This window comes from Canis lupus, chromosome 9 (genome assembly GCF_048164855.1).
Source record: "Canis lupus baileyi chromosome 9, mCanLup2.hap1, whole genome shotgun sequence".
NCBI lineage: Eukaryota > Metazoa > Chordata > Mammalia > Carnivora > Canidae > Canis > Canis lupus.
In genome coordinates this window covers 70,256,893-70,269,107 of record NC_132846.1, presented here as the reverse complement: position 1 = coordinate 70,269,107, position 12,215 = coordinate 70,256,893, and the positions used below count along the sequence as shown (strand labels likewise).

The following is a 12,215-nucleotide window of genomic DNA, read 5'->3' as shown; positions in this document are numbered from 1 at the left end:
CAGTTTGGCGCTGCTGGAGCATGACTGTTGGGTGGGGCCTGAGCGCTCCCAGCCCAGGGGACGGCTGTCCTGGGGGGCAGGGGCGCGGGGACACAGGGGCCCTGGGACTCCTTCCACCAAGGCGCCCCGCCTTGTCGCCGCCGCACACACTCCCGCCCACCCCGCCGGGGCGCACCCGACCCAGTGACCCTGTCCACACTGCGCAGCAGGGAAGGCTTCCCTCCTAGCACCCCAGGGCTCCCAGAGCCCACGTGCCTCCCTCCCCGTGCCCAGCACGGCACGCGGTGCCACGGACATCAGGGGGACAGAGGGCACGCGGCCCCGGGTGGCCCTGAGTGACGTAGGAAGGGCACCAGGAGGCAGCCAAGGTCTGATGAGGAGAGGTTTGGAGACGGAGGGAAATTTCAGCCAGGAGGAACCAAGAAAGGCTTCCTGGAGGAGGTGGCATTTGAACAGAGCCTCGCAAGAAAAAAGAGGTTCTGGGGTCTCAGAGAAGGAGGCGAGGATGTTCCCAGAAAAGGGGACAGCACGGACAGCTGCCTGGGGGGCCGGTGTGAGTGCGGCCGCACTTGGGGGACGAGATAGGGATGCAGAGGCCGTGGTCCTTTCCCGCAGGGAGCGGGGAGGGGGCCTGGTGTGTGGGGCTCAGGTGTGGCTGCAGGCCCCCCTTGGCCCCCGGCTAGGTCACGGCAGCCCCAGGTGGCCACACAGGTGCCATCCGCACCTGCCTGAAGGGGGAGATGGGCGGGAGAAGCGCCCCTTCACCTCCACGCCCTCGGGCCCCCAGGTCCTGGCGGCTGGCCTGGCGGGGCTCCAGCCTAGTCCCTGGGGGGGCGCTCAGACATCCCCTGTCACCCTGCCCCCCCCCAGCTGCCCCACTAGGGCCCCGGTGCCTCCCAGGCCCATGTCCAGACACACGGGGCACCGCGTCCCCGAGGGGAGCCCGGGATCACCAAGGCCCTGGGGCTCAGGGCACATGGGCTGGGCCAGCCGTCCGTCCATCTGTCTGCCCAGCAGCCGCCAGGCCCTTCTGCCAGCAAGGGCGGGAAGGCAGCCTTGAGTGCCCAGCTAGGGGTGACACTGCATGGTCATCCCCGGGGCCGAGGCCCTGCTGACAGCCGGCGGCCGGCCAGCGGAGCCGAGGGAGAGGCCGTGAGTCCGTCCTCCGCTGTCTCCCCGCTCCAGCACCTCGGCAGGCCCATGGGCGGGGGCGGCCCTCCCTGCCCCCTGCCCCCCCTTTCCATGGGGTCCCGGGGGGGGGGGGGCGGCGGCCCCAGGAGGGGCCAGCACATCTGGATCTCATCCCATCCTCATCCCAGACTAGCTGTGTGATCTTGGGACGGTCGCTTAGCCTCTCCGGACTCTCGTTCTCTCATCTCTGGGACGGGGGCACCCCCAGCCTCAGGCTGGGAATGAGAATTTGTGTCAGGACAGGAGCGGGTCGTCGGCAGAAAATGCCCTGCGTGTGACCACAGGCGCCAGCCCTGCCCCTTCCCTGGGCCCCAGCCTCCCCCTCCTCTTCTGGAAACGCGCCTGCCAGGAGCCCCAGCCCCCCTCCGTGGGGGGGCCCTCTGGAGTGAGGACTGGCTGAGGGCCGGGGTGGGGACCCCACAGGCCTGGGGTTTGGAGCCCGGCCCGTCCTGCCCCTGCTCCGCTCACTCGGCAGCGTGGGGGTCGTTGGCCGAGGGTGGTCGCTGGGACGACCCGTCCACCCAGAGGCCCAGCCAGTGCCCTGCCCACCGCGCCCGGACTCGGGGACCCAGGGCCAAGGGCAGCCCATCTCACAGATGGGAAAACGGGGGCTCGCGGGAGTGGTGACCGCGTACAGCGCGGAGCCCGGGCCACAGCCCCCCCGCTCCCAGCTCGGCCGGCAAGTCAGCCTGTAAGGTCATTTTCTGGGGGGTTGTGTGTGCAAAGCTTGATCCTTAATACGTTCCCCCCCTGTTTTTTCATCACTATAGGCAATAGGACAAATCTAGGAAAGTACAGAAGAAAAATTTCAAATTACCCAGAACCCGCCACCCACCACGACAGCATTTCTTTCGCTGCCTTGCTTTTTGTGGCCGTCCGTCCACAGACATTTTTGAGTGGGATTACACGGCTCCATCAGAGGCCGCGTCTCTGAGCGTTGTTTGGAAGCCCATTGCGGGGGCTGCATCCTCTCATCAGGCTTTGGCTCTGGGGCCGGCGAGGCCAGCGGGGCGTCCTGGACACACTGCGGGGGGTGGGGGGACGTTTCCTGGTGTCCGCAGCAGGGTGGCACCAAAGAAGGGCAGGGCACACCTGGGTCCCCTCCCGCATCCATTCAGCCGATTCTGCTCCCCTCCGGCCCACCCACAGCCCGGCCACAGACACAAGGGGCCCCACTGTGAGAAGGGGTCCCCGGGAGGGTGAAGTGGGCCCTGCCCGGGACCCCTAGCCTTTGCCAGGTCCCTCAGCCCCCAGGACCCCCTCCCCTATCTAGACGCATGAGCCCTTCACAGCCTCCCAGCACAGGTGGGGCCTGACATCACTGTCCCTCCACGCCCTGTGCCCCCTAGGGGTCTCCGGCCACGGGGTCCTGCTGTGGGGACCCTACCCCCGTGACTCTTCTCTGAGGCTGAGACCTGCCTGCAGAGCCCCTGCCGCTGGTGGGACGCAGTGCCACCGCCAGGCTCCAGCCAGGGCTGGCAGGTGCACAGGCCGGGGTCCCCCCTCTGGTTCCTGCACCCGCACCCGCACCCTGACACCTTGCTGATGACCCGGGGATCCGCTGCCCAGTGTGGGGGCGGGCTCCACACCTCTCTGTGTCCGTGCCCACAGCGGCCCTGCGCGGCCCGCGCCCCCGTGCTGAGCAGCTCTGTCCTCTTCGCCCACAGGCTGCGCAGCCCCTGGGTGCCCTCGTGCCTCGGGCAGCCCCGCATCCTGCAGGGCCGACTGGCCAGGTCCTCGCCCTCGCTCTGGGACAGGTAACACACCTGGTGTCTCCCCACTTCCTTGGTGTCTCTGCGTCTGTCCCCAGACATCCCTCCCGTGTGTGCGTCCACTCACTCGAGCCAGATGGGGAAGGGTGTTGGGCCACCAGCACATCCCTGCCGCACCTCCTCGTGCCATCCGTCTCAGAGGCAAGGCTCTCAAGCCCCCACGGCCCGCACCCCCGGCCCTAGCCACAGGCTCCATCCTCGGGCTCCCACGCCCGCCCCGGAGTGTCCAGGAGGGGCTCCTGGTGGAAGGCCGGAGGGGATCGCACCCGGGAGGGGCCCGCGCTCATGAGCTCATCGTTCTCCGTGAGGCGGGAAAGCACTTCTGGGGGCTTCCAGGGGCCAGGGAGGAACCGGGAAACACCCCGTCACCCACACACGCCCCGCCAGGTTAGGTGCACGTCCTCATTTAGTTCACCGAGACACAGGTCAAAGTGAAGGTGACTTCAGCGGGCGACGGTCTGAGAAGGGCGCCCTGAGCTCGCACCCTGACCCCTCCGCGGAGGGCGCGGCACGGCTGGTCTGGGCACCGAGGGCTTCCGCACCCTCCCCGTGCATCTGTCGAGGGGCTGTTTGCAGAGGCCAGGGCCTCCCCAGCACACTCCACACTCGTCGCTCCGATGGGGGAAGCCGAGGCCCCGGCCCCGAGCCGCCCCCTGGGATTCCCGTAGCCTGGAAGGCCCATGGCCACGTGGTACTTGCCCCTGGCATCGTCTCTCAGTGGTTCTGATGAGCCCCCAGCGCGGGCTCCCGTGTGGGTGCGCATGTCCCTGTTTCACGGACGGGGACACTGAGGCGGAGGCCAGGCAGGGCTCAGGTCGACGCCCTGGGGGGTGAGAGTGCTGGCAGGGATGGGGGTACCACCCAGGTGAACGCAGACCCCACGATGCCCAGCCCGGGACCCTCCTGGACCAGGTTGGGGAGGGGACAGGTCCAGAGCTTCTGAGTGGCTGATCTCTGGGACTTGGTGACCGGCTGTGAGGGGACAAGGGGCAAGGAGGCCCCATGGCCTCCCGGAGTCTGACTGGGGACGGAGGGTAGCTGTCCCTTGTTGGGGGTGGGGGAGGCAGAGGCCAGGGAGGGGTTAGCCTTGGAGGCACGGAGTGTGAGTGCCGTGGGCCATGGGCGGAGGGGCCGGCGGGTGGCTGGACGTGGGGGGAGTGGACTGGAGATGCAAGCAGGTGGGGTGGGGGGCCCCATGTGTGGCTGGGGGGGGCGGAAATTCAACCCGAGATGTGCGGGGAGGGAGGGGCCGTGCAAACAGCGCCCTGATGGGCCTGGGCAAGGCCGAGGGGTGTGCAGGCAGGGATGGGGGGCTGTGGTGGGCTCCGGCCGCCGGCCTGGGCATCCGCTGTGACGGAGGGCTGCGGGGGCGGGAGCCAGGGGCCAGGGTGCTGTGGGTGCCTCTGGTAGGTCCGGAAGGCCCCAGCTCGCCACAGCGGTTGCCAGGGCAGCGGGAGGCCTTGACCAGGTGCCCACCTCCCAGCCCTGCCGTGCGCTTGTCCCACCACAGAACCTGTTCCGTGTTCGCATGGGTCTCCCTCCAGACTGAAGGCTCGACCGGGCGGGGGCCGCGCTGGCCCTGCTGGCTGCTGCAGGGCGGGGGGCAGGAAAGGCGGTCTGGCCTGGGGGGACGTGTGGCCGGTCACATCAGGAGTGGGCGGTCTGCATGGTGGCGGGGTGCGCGCTGTGGTTGCAGGTGGCTGGTCATGGTCTGGGAGGGAAGGTCACTGGCTCTGGGTGGCCACGCGAGTGGATGGGTGATGCTCTCACCTCTTCCCGAGGGTGCAGACCCCACCTGTGCCTTGTGACCGAGGGCTGTGGGTGGACCTGCAGCCCCCACAGGGGAGAAAGGCTGGGGGCCGAGGACCATCTGGGTGGGTCTGTAGCTGCAGGATGGGGCAGTCAGGCATGCTGCCTGGAGGAGGCGGCCAGACCTGCGTGGGCAGCCGTGGGCACTGCTGCAGGGCTCTCCTGGATGAACGCTCTGCATCCTCCCTGGAGACTGACCCTGGGGGGAACCTGCCCCCCCCTCCTGTAAGGTTCTCAAAACGTAGGCAACTTTTTAATTTTTATTTATTTAAAAAGATGTAGGCCTGGGCAGGAATCCAGGAATGTTTCATTGAGATCTGCTGGGTGTGCGCCCGTGGGAACGCGAGTGGCTTCCACACCGGGCCGGAGACTGCAGGAGACTGCCTGCCCCGGTCCCCTCACTCCGGTGTGGGCCTCGGAGGTGCTGAGAACACGGGCTCCTGCCCAGGGTCCCACGCCACACCTGGGCAGACTCCCAGCCCTGCCTGTTGCCAGGTTTTCAGCGTGACACCCTGGGACTCCCCTCCCACTCCCATGCGACAGTCTGGGGCGGGCACTGTGTACTCCCTCCTCCCTGGTCACAGCAAACTCACCAGAAATTACCATTCCAAAGGGCATTGGCCGCAGACCGTCCCCTGGGGGCGTCCACGTGTTCCGGCAAAAGGTGGGCTCACTTGCCCCCCCGGGGGGGACCGGGGCACCTCTCTGGGCAGAATTTTATTCCGAGTCTGGGCTTTGTGTCCACAGGGCAAGGTCGGGGCAGTCCCCTCTTTCCAGGGGGAAGCCAAGGCCGGAACGGATAGTGGGCAGCCTGGCGACCCAGGGCGGCCCCGCAGCAAGGCTGTGTCCCGCCCGCAGAGGCCCCGTCACCCCAGACGCCAGGCTGTCACTGCAGCCCAGGGGCTGGTGGGGGGAGTGCGCTGAACAGAGCTGGAATGTTGGCCCCACGCGAGCCTGGCACCCCGCAGACGCGCCCGGTGCCGGGCACCCACCCGCACAGCCCCGGCCTGCGGGGACCCAGCCTGCTGGCCCCACGGTCAGGGGTGAGGCCTTGGGCCAGCAGCCGGGCGCGGCGCCTGGAGGGGCAACCGTGTGTTCGGGAGGGCGGCCCCCTGCCCTGGTGCCCGTGGCCCCCACAGGGGCTGTGGCCCGCCCGGGAGTTCCCGGCCACCGCGCTTGCCCTTCCTGCCTCCCGCCGCCGCGGGCCATTTCCTGGGGCCGGGCCCGCGGTCTGTGGGGAGACGGAGCCTCCAGAGCTGGGGCTGAGGCCCTGGAAGGCTTCCTGGGGGAGGCGGGACGTGAGCAGGCCGGGGCTGTGCACCCTCCCGAGCTGTGCGCAGCGGGGCCCCTGCGCCCGGGGCGCACGGGCACAGCCGACTGGGGGAGGGGAGGCCTGGCGGGCCGAGCGGCCCCGCCCCGCGGCTGCTGGACCCCGGCTCCCCCGCCGGGCCCCCCACCCGCCAGCGGCGCCCTCCGGAGGCCCCGAGGCCCGAGGCCAGGTGCCTTAAGCCGTCCCCACCCCGCCAGGGCCTGCGCAGGGGTTTACAGGAGGCGGCGCGGGCGCGGGCGGAGGCGGGGGCGGGGGTGGGGGGCGCGCGTGCGGGCCGGCGTCGGGGCGCACCCAGGGCGCGGCTGGCCCCCTCGGGCTCGCCTCCCCGCGCTCAGCGCCGCGGCCCGGGCCGCCGCCGCGTGTCGTTGCAGCGCGCTGCAGGAGCAGAAGGGCGAGCTGCGCAAGCGGCTGTCCTACACCACGCACAAGCTCGAGAAGCTCGAGACCGAGTTCGACTCCACGCGCCACTACCTGGAGATCGAGCTGCGGCGCGCGCAGGAGGAGCTCGAGAAGGTCACCGAGAAGCTGCGCAGGTAGGGGCGGGCCGGGCGGGGCCTGCCTCCAGGGGGCCCTGCCTCCTCGGGGAGGCGGGGTCCGGCCGGTGGGACGAGCTCCTCTTGCAGGGCCAAGAGCGGCCGAGTCAGAACTTGACCCTGCGCCTGGCTGCTGCCAGGACAGGCTCTTCCCAGGCACCCCTCTATCCTCTGTTCGTTCCTCTCCTCTGGTCTTGGGGGGACAGCAGCGGGACACACATGCGGCCATCTCCAGACCCCTCCGGGCCCCCCGGGGCCCCAGCCGCCGACCCCTGAGCCTGACAGGAAAAGCCACAGCTTAGCCCTGTAGAGGAACCAGTGTGTAGGGTCCGTCCCCTTGAGCAGCGTGGCAGCAAGTGGAGTGGTGGGCAAGGTGTGCCGGACCCGACTACTCACTCCCTTACGAACCAAACTTTCCTAAGATCGTTCGGGGTATTTAAGATATTGTCCTAAAACGTGCTGCACACTTTCCAGCCTTGAGGAAGACAGCAACTGAATGCAAAGTTTGCCGTTGGCTCGGTTTATTTTAAACATTTATAGTGCGCGGGCTGGTGCTGGCCCCAGAAGGGATTTGCCAGGAGGGCTGTTTGTCTGCCCCTCACCGGGACCTCCCCCATCTAGTTGCGTGGGAACCAGGCTTAGGCCATGCAGTCAGACCTCAGTGAAGGTGTCGCCTCTGCCACTCTCTGCTTTAAGCACCTTGAGGCTGTTTCCCCAGTACCAGTGGGCACACAGGGACACAGGTTGTCAAGAGGATGGACACTGTCCCAAATCCCCTTCCACCATCACAGTACATGGCAGTAGTAGAAATATGGCACCCGACGCCCACCCAACACCTGCTTCCACCTTCCTCCTCCTTCTAGGGTTGCAGGGTGGGGGTGGGGGAGCGTGTTTTACCCACCATGTGTCCCCAGCACTCGGCCTAGGGCCCACTGCGTGGCCAGTTCTAAGTCTCTGCCCTGCTAACCTGCTGTTGAATATAAACCCCTTAGCCAGGCTTGCAAGAACCGTGTTTAAATGTGAGTAAGCTGGCTTTGAGCAAGGACCGGACAGAGCCGCTTGTGAGTACAGGCCTTCCCTTTTCATCTCCAGGGGGTCCTCGACCCTGGCCCACGAAAGGCCTCTACAAGTTAGCTTCTTGCTGCAAGCAGAGGAGCAAGTAGACCAGGGTGGCACCAGTGGGTGGGCTGGGGGCAGGGGCGGGGGGCTGTGTCCAGCCGAGCCCTGCTCGGTGGGCTCTGTGGCCGTGGGGGCCACGGCGGGGTCAAGCCTGGCCCAGCAGCGACCCCGTTGTTCCAGGATTCAGAGCAACTACATGGCGCTGCAGAGGATCAACCAGGAGCTGGAAGACAAGCTGTACCGCATGGTGAGGGCCGACCCTGCCCCAGCACCCCCAGCCCGGAACCCCGGTGGTGAGCCACCAGCCGGGCTGTCATCTCTTGCCTGTGCACTGTGCAGGAGCTGGTGACAGGCTTGGCTTCCCGGCCTATGCACCCCACCAGGGGCTGGGCCAGTTCCCCCCACTCCTGCTGCGAACGGGTGGGTGTCAGGACCGGGAAGTCCGAGGGCTCCGAGCTGCCCCGTGAGCCTCCAGGGCATGGTGTAATCACCTGACCTGGAGGTGCGAGGGTGCTGTGGGACGGAGGACCTGGGCTGGGGACCCAGATCTGGTGGGACAGAGGCCTGAGTTCAGGCCCTGGGTGAGCCGGAAGGATGTCTGAGCCCAGCTGTGCCTCTCACGGGGCCCCCCCGGCTTTGCGTGAAGAATGGGGGAGACGGTGCTGCCCTGACCCCGGCGCGGGCAGAGACCCTCCGGGCGACCCTCACACCATCTGCACGTGGCTTCAGCCGTGCCGCCTGTTTTTTAAGTCCATCAGGCTGTCGAGACCTCAGTTTGGACAGGAGGGATGGTGGCGGTGGCGCCGGCCTCCTGGTCTCGAATGGCTGGCGTCAGGGAGGGGCCGATACGAGGTCCCCCCTCGTCCTCGTTTGGTTACGGGCTCGCTTTGTTTCTGAAAATCACCAACGGGTGTCGAGCACCTGCTGCCAGAGCTGAGACAGGCGACCCTGGGCTTTCTGAGCTCAGCTGGAGGCTGCAAGAGGACAGGCTTAAGGAAGAGACGGGGGGCAGGGGCGGGCGGTGCGGAGCGCGCACTCCGGGGGCAGGGGCAGGCCGTCGCCCCCGCCAACGCGGGGGGCGCGGGTGAGCAACAGGCCCAGGGAGGCAGTGACCCGCCCAAGGCCGTCTGGCTCGTCGGTGCTGGAGCACAGGTGGATTTGAACCTGTGGTCAGTGCCCTTACTCCCACCTTCCTTGGTCTCGCGAAACCTCATCACTACAAGAGGGCACCCGGGGGCCTGTGGGGCCGACCCCCTGCGGCTCCTGCCCACACCCCCCACCCCCGCCCCAGGGCCAGCACTATGAAGAAGAGAAGCGAGCGCTGAGCCACGAGATCGTTGCCCTCAACAGCCACCTGCTGGAGGCCAAGGTGACCATCGACAAGCTGTCGGAGGACAATGTGAGTGTTGCACCTGTGACCCGGGGGGCCTCCAGGCCTCGGGGGCTGGCGCGGGCAAGGTGGGAGGACGGGGCCGCCTCACCGGAGATACGCTGCCGAGGGCACCTGGGAAGACTGTGCTGGAAAGAAAACGGCTCGAGCATGCTCACTCGGGACTCCTGCCCCCGCCGGCCCCGGTGGGGCTCAGGGCCGCGTGGCTGACGGGCCCAGCCGCGCGCCACGCTCCCGACGGCTGACCGCACGTTCACTCACGGTGGCTGCTTCTTGCCAGGCCCTCCTGGGCTGTGAGAACATGGTGTGAATGACACGGGCGAAAACCCCTGCCCACGTGGAGCGGACGCCTGAGCGGGGAAGCAGTAAACACGGTGGATGGGCAGGCCGCGCCACGTGCTAGAGGTGCTTCACGCGCCTGGGAGGGACACGCAGCAGACAGTGCTGGGGAGTCGTTCGGGTCCTTCTGGAAGAGGCCAGAGAGCTGGCCCCGGGCGCCCGGGGGGAAGAGCCTTCCTGTGGGCGGAAGGCACCGGAGTGGCAGAGGAGGGTCTGCAAGACCAGCAGAGGGGCCAGGGGGGCCCCGGGGGCAGCGAGCAGCCCAGGGTCTGAGGCCAGAAAGAGAACGGGAGGCCATGCTGTGCAGGCTGCTCTAGGAATCTGGCTTTTGTTTTATTTTATTTTTTTTAAAGATTTTATTTATTCATGAGAGACACACAGAGAGAGAGAGAGGCAGAGACACAGGCAGAGGGAGAAGCAGGCTCCCTGCAGGAAGCCTGATGTGGGACTCGATCCTGGGACCCTGGGATCATGCCCTGGGCCCAAGGCAGATGCCCAACGGCTGAGCCACCCGGCGTCCCAGGAACCTGGGTTTTATTGTGAGTGAAGTACGGAGCCACCAAAGGTTCCTGAACAGAGGAGTAACGTGACTGGACCTAACAGTTTTCTGGGCTCACCGAGAACAGACTGCAGGGACAAGCCGCAGCGGGAGGCTCCAGGAGGTGGCGGTGGCTGCGATCCAGGCTAGGACAGTGGCTCGGCCAGGATGCCGCCTGTGGAGTGGGGAGCAGGGCTCAGGTTCTGGTTCTGTGTCGAAGGTGGAACCCAGGGCATTAGCCGCGATTGTGGATGTGGGGTGTGGGGGAAGAGAAGGGCCCCGCCCAACTGCAGGGTTCAGAGCCCGGAGGGGAGAAGCCCGAGATGGCAGGCCATCAGGGGGAGAGCGGGGCTGGAGTTTAGGGCAGAGATCAGATGGGGAGGCCCCAGCACAGGCCGCACAGGGCGCAGGGAGCCTGAGTGACCCGGGACGCGCTGGCAGACCTGGGCCGGCCAGGCAGTGATCACAGCCGTCTGACGCCGGGGGCAGCCGGCCTGGGGCCTCAGGGGGGCCAGTTCTCGGCTCTCAGCCAACCGTGCCCTTCCCGGGGCCTCAGGAGACACCGAGGAGGCTGGGGACCCAGTGTCTCTCCACTTTGCAGCCCAAGTTGGGGGCACCAGCCTCAGCACAGCTGGCGGAGGTGGGGGAGCCTCCAGGAGCAGGGTAGGGGTCAGAGGTGCCCCTGCCTCCCACAGCCTGCCTGAGCTGCAGGACGCCCAATCCTGGTTGAGCTCTTGGGGGCCCCGCAGTGCACCCCAGCGCCCTCCCTGCCGAGGATCCCGGGTGGGGGCGGGAGTGCAAGGCCCAACCACAGGCACATGCAACAGAAATTTTCCAAAGATGAAACCAAATGCCCTCAAGTCCTACTGTTTGCATCTGTTTTCAGCTCAGGAGCTGAGCCAGTCCCTGCCCGGACCTTGGGTCACACAGGCCACCTGCCCCACCTCGCCCTGGCCCTCACCCCGCCCTGCAGCCACCCCCATAAGCAGACCACACTTGAGCAGCGGGGATGCGTGGAACAAGTCTGAGACTCGGGGAGGCAGGGGCTGTGGGCACGTTCCCTGTCACCTGTTGTGCCGACACGCTTCCCTGCGTGGTCTCCGTGCCTGGGGCTTCTGGGGGTTCGGGGGCCCCCGGAGGCCCTCCTTCCACCGCTGCCCCCACCTCCCCATGCACCAGCAGCTCCAGGTCAGCACGGAGGCCCCCGTTCTGCAGGCGAGGGCGTGAGGCCCTGCCAGCTGCACAGCTGCCCCCCCACCCGGTCTGTGTTGGCCACTGGGCCTCGGGTGTCAGGGACCGTGGCAAGGACCGTGGCAAGGGGCGAGCCTGCCAAACGCCTTCTCTTGTCTTCCAGGAGCTCTACAGGAAGGACTGCAATCTAGCGGCGCAGCTCCTTCAGTGCAGCCAGACCTACGGCAGGGTCCATAAGGTGTCCGAGGTAACGCGAGCACCCCCAGCCGGGCCAGCCTCGCCCCCAGGCCTGCCTGGACTCCTTGCCCACAGGCCCTCCCAAGGGAAGGTGCTGGAGAGCCCGAGTCACGGCCCTCCTCCCTCCTGCAAGTACCCCGCCCTTTCTGACTACGGAGCAGGGGCCACCCCCCCACGCACACCTCCTCACCCAGCGGCGACAGCCTGCGGGTCCCCGTGCTTTCCTCTGGGGGCTGCTCCAGGCCCCCTACCCGCTGAGCACTGACGGGGCAGAGGGGCCCGGGTGAGCCTCACAGAAACCCTGTGGTTCGGTTGGGCACAATGGCTGCACCCATTTCAGAGATCAGGGCTCCCTGATGCCAAAGCCACAGTGGCCTGTGGACCCCCACCCCTGCCGGCTGCCCCCACCCAGGCCTGGGGGTTCCATGTCTCCTCTCCCCTGGGCCTGGGCCATGCCTGCAACACTCAAAATAGATCAAACAGCAGCGGGACATCCCACGAGGCACCAGGCGCTCATGCCGTCAATCTGTGTTGCATCTGAGTCTGTCTTGTTCAGGAGCACCCAGGCCTCGTGACCCGGCAGGGGTGCCACCGACAGACCTTGGGGCTGGGAGAGCAAGTAAGCCCCTGGGTGGGAGGAAACGAGGGGCCTGCAGCCCCAAGAGGGGCCAGGTCAGCCCCTGGTGCCACCCTCGGGGCTCTTCAGAGCCCAGCTGTGGGGGGCCGGGGAGATGGGGGTGACTGGGGGCCCTCGGGGAATCTCAGG

General features: G+C 67.4%; 1 protein-coding gene across 13 annotated transcripts in view; it reads left to right on the top strand.

The window, feature by feature from the left end:
• The window catches only part of BEGAIN (brain enriched guanylate kinase associated), a 44,398-nt gene that overhangs the window by 29,997 nt on the left and 2,186 nt on the right, over positions 1–12,215 (top strand). For 6 of the 13 annotated variants that reach the window (XM_072839938.1, XM_072839945.1, XM_072839942.1 and 3 more), the window contains 4 exons: positions 6,474–6,635; positions 7,935–8,001; positions 9,046–9,153; positions 11,376–11,459. In XM_072839938.1, coding sequence (XP_072696039.1) covers positions 6,474–6,635; positions 7,935–8,001; positions 9,046–9,153; positions 11,376–11,459 — 421 coding nt within the window. Of the gene's footprint in view, positions 1–2,858; positions 2,949–5,206; positions 5,437–6,473; positions 6,636–7,627; positions 7,697–7,934; positions 8,002–9,045; positions 9,154–11,375; positions 11,460–12,215 lie in introns of those variants that run through there. The other 7 variants (XM_072839933.1, XM_072839932.1, XM_072839937.1 and 4 more) reach the window with 3 other exon arrangements.